The sequence below is a fragment of the Pongo abelii genome, chromosome 20, assembly GCF_028885655.2.
Source record: "Pongo abelii isolate AG06213 chromosome 20, NHGRI_mPonAbe1-v2.0_pri, whole genome shotgun sequence".
In the NCBI taxonomy this organism is placed as follows: domain Eukaryota; kingdom Metazoa; phylum Chordata; class Mammalia; order Primates; family Hominidae; genus Pongo; species Pongo abelii.
In genome coordinates this window covers 61,219,254-61,225,562 of record NC_072005.2, presented here as the reverse complement: position 1 = coordinate 61,225,562, position 6,309 = coordinate 61,219,254, and the positions used below count along the sequence as shown (strand labels likewise).

General features: G+C 48.2%; 1 protein-coding gene across 1 annotated transcript; it reads right to left on the bottom strand.

Annotated features, from left to right (window-relative positions):
* Positions 1–1,069: 1,069 nt before the first annotated feature.
* Positions 1,070–4,763, bottom strand: LOC112130091 (leukocyte immunoglobulin-like receptor subfamily A member 4). Its single transcript, XM_054539027.2, has 6 exons — positions 4,670–4,763; positions 4,218–4,517; positions 3,712–4,008; positions 3,156–3,458; positions 1,310–1,360; positions 1,070–1,161 (listed from the first exon to the last, which is right to left on the bottom strand). Exons 1-6 carry the CDS (start codon positions 4,761–4,763, stop codon positions 1,070–1,072), a joined length of 1,137 nt encoding a protein of 378 aa, XP_054395002.2.
* Positions 4,764–6,309: the final 1,546 nt, after the last annotated feature.

The following is a 6,309-nucleotide window of genomic DNA, read 5'->3' as shown; positions in this document are numbered from 1 at the left end:
TACCACACTAATTAGCAAATACTATAAATCAGGGGCTTTATATGTTCAGAGTTTTCTTAAGAAAATAATTTTTTCAGAGATCACCATACCATGAGGCTGAGCCTTCAAGCATTAGTGTGCTAATTCTGAGAGATGATATTTCTGGACAAAGTACACAGGTATCATCCGATGAAGAGTGAAGGGAATTCAGGGTCCAGAGAGGGTGCTAGGGCATCTTTTCAGACTCATATTTCCTTTTTTTTTTTTTTTTTGGAGATGGAGTCTTGCTCTGTTGCCCAGGCTGGAGTGCAGTGGCAAGATCTTGGCTCACTGCAACCTCTGCCTCCCGGGTTCAAGCTATTCTCCTGCCTCAGCTTCCCGAGTAGCTGGGATTACAGGTGCTCACTGCCACACCCAGCTAATTTTTGTATCTTTTAGTAGAGAAGGGTTTCACCATGTTGGCCAGGTTGGTCTCGAACTTCTGACTTCAAGTGATCCGCCCACCTCAGCCTCCCAAAGTGCTGGGATTACAGGTGTGAGCCACTGTTTCTGGCCTCAGACTCATGTTTCAAAGTCCCAAATACAAATTTGCCCACCTATTCCCGTTATTTAATCCAGATCTATGCTCAGAACTGAAGAGATGGAGAAACAATAGTTCACTTTAGAGAATGTGGTAGTTGGAAACAAAGAAAAATATATTACATGACAGTGGACCAGAGCACGCGATCGCAGGGGTGTGGACGCAAACCCACCATGGGGCATGTGCCTTCACATCACAGAGAGCAAAAGGAAGGCAGGGGCAGGCACGGAGGGTCCACAACAGCAGGACTGAAAGCACTGCCGTTTAATGGAGGTTTAACAGAGGAAGCGTTCTCTACAGGCACCCAGACATCTTCCTGCACCCGACCCAAGCCTCCCCTTCTCGACTTTCTCAGTAGACAGTTCCCCGAATGATGGTCCAGACTTTCTTCCAGAACCTCTTGGGACTATCAGATTCATTGCCAAAGCTCTAGCACTCTGAAGGGTGCATTGTTCTCTCTTGTGTTTACCTCCTGGCTGCATCTTGGGGGTTTCTCTGGCTGTGCCAATCCTAAAACAGCAGAATCCGGAGGACCACCAGGACCAAGCCAGCCACGCCCATGCGGATGAGATTCTCCACTGTGTAATCCTGGTGGTGTGAGGCTGGGGATGGTGGGCAAAGAGGTCACAGAGGTCAGGGCAGATCAACTTCACCCAGGACCCCTGGATGCCCACCCAGGGCACCCACCTCCCGTTAACAGGACCCGACCCTCTGTGCCAGCCCCATAACCAAGAGCATCTCCTTACTCACCAGTCTTGGAGTCTGTCTTGTTTTGCGATGGGCTGAGGGTCTCAGCTGCTCCTGAGAATCAACCAAAAGAGGAGGAGGTGTGTGAGGAGTTGAAGAGACTTAAGCCAACATGTCCCTCAGTTGCTGCATTCCTTTGTGTCTACACTTCTCCTAACTGTTCTGTAGTTATGTGATAGAAACTTTCCCTGCTGCGGCACAGGTACATTCGCATACATACATACATATATGCATAGGTATAAATATGTGTGTATACATAATATGTAAATACAAATTTGCTTATGTGTATGCATAATATGTATTATAATATGTGGTATGTATTATGCATATGTGTATGCATAATATGTATTAGAAGATATAATAGTGTGAGTATATATAAATATATAATACATAATATATAATAAGATATATAATAGTGTATGTATACATATAAATATGTAATAAAATATGTAATAGTGTGTGTATATATAAATATATAATACATAATATATAATAAGATATATAATAGTGTGTATATACAAATATATAATACATAATGTAAGATATATAATAGTGTGTGTATACATATAAATATATAATAAGATATGTAATAGTGTGTGTATATATAAATATATAATACATAATATATAATAAGATATATAATAGTGTGTGTATATATAAATATATAATAGATAATATATAATAAGATATATAATAGTGTGTGTATATATAAATATATAATACATAATATATATTATAAGATATAATAGTGTGTGGGTATATACAAATATATAATACATAATATATAAGATATATAATAGTGTGTATATATAAATATATAATACATAATATATATTATAATATATATAATAGTGTGTGAGTATATATAAACACATACATATATATTTGAAGTGAGAAGAGTATTATATAATTTAGAAACAAACAAGTTTGTCCTCCATTTTCTTGCGGTTAATGTAATTATTATCAATAAATCAAAAGAGATCATTTCAGAAAGGATTGAAAAGGAGTGTGTCTGTGGTAAGTTAATAGGAACTAAAATTAGCATACTCAAACCAATAGCTTTCTCATCTATACTTAACTAATTTTAGAAAATAGAAAGGAATCAAAGACTTTCAAATTATTCAAGTAGTAAAACAATGCTTAAAATTCACAATGTCCACAATTTTTATGAATACAACTTCAAGCATCTGCTGATATAAGTGTATAAAGTTTAATTTTAAATGTATTGGATAAAAAGACATTATTAATGAGAAGTTATTCTCCATCATGAATGCACATATTTAATTTAATCCCAAAGAAAATCAGAGCACAGTTATTTTATATCATAACGCTACCTAACAAATTAAATGTGCAAATTATAAATGCCAGCATTACTTTGAAATCTTCAGAAACAGAAAGAGAAACTAGATAGGTGTTTCTATCTAGGGACACCAGACAGAAAGGAATTGCACACGAGGTTTGCTGTTGAATATTTGCCTGCATTGCTGCAGTGAGCAGGTGCATGATCTCCCTTCGTCTCAGGTATGCACTGAGTATTTTGGGGCCACCAGGGGAGCCCAGGTGGGGAGTGAGTGGGGCCTCCATCTTCTACCCTCAGTCTAAGCATGATTCCTCCCAGGTTCCTCCATATCCCATTTCAGCCCTCCCTGGCCTTTAGCCCCATCTGAGGTCTCTCGGGTGGGAGCCCAGGATTAGGAGGTCCCTGACTATTTCCACCCTCTCATGGGCTGGGCCCTCCCCTGCGGACCCTCCCCCTTTACTCCCCTCTTTCCTTAGTGTCCTGAGCTCTCCTGGGGGCAGGGCCTGAGCTGAGGTTTGAGCTCAGAGAGGACAGGGTCAGGGGCCTCACCTGAGACCACAAGCTCCAGGGGGTCACTGGGGTGAGACAGCAGGTAGGGGAAGAATCTGCGTGGGCTGTAGCACCTGTAGGTCCCTGCGTGGGCTGAGGTCACAGGACTCATGGGGAATTCAGCCTGGTGCTGCTGAGCTTGGTGCTCTGATCTCAGACACAGTGGGTGATGGGCTGCCCCATCCTTTGTCAGAAGGAAAGTGTCCATCGGGCTCCGTGACTGACACAGCAGGGTCACGTTCTCTCCTGAGGTCCCCGTGGGGCCCGGCTGCACTGAGAGGGAGGGTCTGTCAGGGATTTGCCCTGGAGAGAAGAAGGATGGGTGAGGGGCTGCCCCACCTTATTCTGAGCTGAGACCTCCTAAGTCCTCTCTCTGGGACCCTCAGTCTCTGTCTCTGTTTTTTCTGAGTCTTCCTCTCCCTGCCCATCCCCTGTCTCTGTCTGTCTCTCCCTCCCTTGGGACCCCCACCCCTCATCCCGGCCATCACCACCTGGGCTCCCCCGGCTGGGCCTGTGTGGAGCCTGGGTCCCTGACTGAACCCGCTGGGCTCCTCACCTGAGATCAGGATGTTCAGGGGGTCACTGGGGGCCGACCACTCAGAGGAGACGTTGTGTGCACCGTAGCATCTGTACTGGCCCCCGTGGGAGACCGTCACAGGGCCCAGGGTGAAGTTGGCCTGGGAGAGCCCAGCCTGGGGCTGCTGGCCAGAGCCCTGGAAGAGGTCATGTCCCCCCTCCTTGTACAAAGCGAATCTGTCGTAGCCGAAATCAGAGCAACACTGCAGGGTCAGGTTCTCTCCAGGGACCACGACAGGGCCCTGCAGGGTCAGGAGAGAGGGCTTCCTAGACATGCCTGGAGGGAAAGAGGAGTCGGGACTAGGAGGGCTGGTTCCTCCCACACCCCTTCCTTCTCCCGTCCTGGCCCTGCAGGTCTCACTGTCTCTCACACTCAGTGTCTCTGGGCTCAGGAGTCTCAAACTTCCCTTGTTCCACCCTCCTACATGGGGCTCCCTGATAGTAAGTTCTCAAAAATAAATAGGGCAAGGAGGAAGACATCCGTACCTGAGACCAGGATCTCCATGGTATCACTGGCTTCCGACCACACCCGGGGGATGTTCCTGTAATACCCATAGCATCTGAACATCCATCGGTGACTGGCGGTCACACGGCCCACAGGGAACAGGGCCAGGGACAACCCCTTGGAGAGTTCCTGTGAGTCCAGCATCCAGGAGAGCTTGTTTTCTCCTTCCTCAATCAAAATGAACCTGTGAAATCCCACCCTTGAGCTAAACTGGATGGTCACATTCTCTTCTGAGGTCACCACAGGGCTCGGCAGGGCTGAGAGAGTGGGTTTTCTGTGGGCTCCTAGGAGAGAAGGAGACACTGTCTTAAATGGGGCTCACGTGTCCCACATCATCCCCCAGGGCTGAGTTATTAGAATGGAGATGCCCCTGAGAGCCGACCCCCTTCCTGTGGGCAGAGCCTGGGGCTGGGACCCCTGAGTGTCCTCTCACCTGTCACCACCAGCTCCAGGGCTTCACTGTGCTCTGACCAGCCTGCAGGGCTGAGATAGTGACAGCGGTATCTCCCTGCATGGTGCTCTCTCATGGATGGGATGAAGAAGTTGGTCTTGTTTTTGGGCTCTGGTGGGCTCTGTTGGTACCAGGTCATGGGGCTTCCTTCCTTGGTGAGATGGTAACCCTGGGTATCCAGGGTCCCCTGGCACCAGAGGGTCATGGGGCTCTCCCAGGTAATCACAGAGCCTGGCTCAGCCCAGAGGCTGGGTTTGGGGAGGTTCCCTGGAAGAAACCACAGGCTGGGGTCCACAGACCTCCCCCGCCCCTCATTCCCAGCTCAGGTCATGGACCCTCTTGATTTTCTCACCCTCGGTTGAGAAGCCCCTGAGATGAGAGTCCAGGTGCTGAGTGTGAGGTCAGGCATGGGAGGTTAGCAGAGACTCACCTGCAGGTGTTCGGGCTTTCTGGCCCAGACTCAGCCATGGAGAAGAGTTTCCTGTGGGGGATTTGGAATACAGAGGTGTGGCTGCTTCCCTTCCTGCTGGAGCACCAGTAGCCACTGGAGCCCTGAGGCTCTCTGGTGAACAAGGCTGCTGTGGGACCCCCTCCACCCCAGCCCAGTGTCCCTCCTGTCCCTCGTCTCTCCACCACTGACTGAGGCACAGTGAGCTGTGAAGATGGACACCATGATGCCTGTTCTGCGTGCTCTAGCTGTGGGACAGGAGACCACATGGCCCCCCATGACAGACAGATGCACGGATGTGGTTAAGTCAGAGCCTGCTGCCGCCTGCCTGGGTCCCCACAGCTGTGAAGCCACAGGAAGTGGACAGTCCCTTGCTGGGCCTGTCTCTTGTTCCCCCCAGTGTGGGGGCTCAGGAGGACCCAGGCCCTCTGCACACATCTCAGCCCAGACCTGAGGTGTCCCCTGATTGCCAGGGCTCATTTGTCTGAAAACCTGCCCATGGAGGGTAGACCCAACATCACATCTAGGTCAGCTCCCAACTTAGCGTGGGTCTAAACTGAAAACACAGCCCTTATTTTCTCAGAGCCTCCACTCATGACATTGACTTTCTTTTTCTCCACTGATGCAAAGACAAATATTTCCCCAGCAGAAAGTCATCCCTATCTGGAGAGACCCACTTCCTGTGTTCAGTAAATAAAGTCAGTTTCATTAGGGGAGGCTCTGGGAAAATAAGGGGATGCAGATTAGCAGAAGATGAACATTCGGCGGCTTGTTTCTCAATTAATTTATTACCAAAGAGAGAGAAGTGGAAACATGAGAATAGGGACCATGACTAGAATGTGGTTGAGGGAATGGTTTCCATCTTATTCCCTGGCAGACAACTAAGAGATAAAAACGAGAAAGCTGGCTGAGCACGGTGGCTTATGCCTGTAATCCCAGCACTTTTGGAGGCTGAGGCGGGCGGATCACAGGAGTTCAAGACCAGCCTGACCAACATGGTGAAACCCCGTCTCTACTAAAAATACAAAAACTAGCCGGGTGTGCTGGCATGCGCCTGTAATCCCAGCTGCTAGGGAGGCTGAGGTGGGAGAATCGCTTGAACCCAGGAGGCGGAGGTTGCAGTGAGCCGAGATCGCGCCACTGCACTCCAGCCTGGGTGACAGAGCCAGACTCT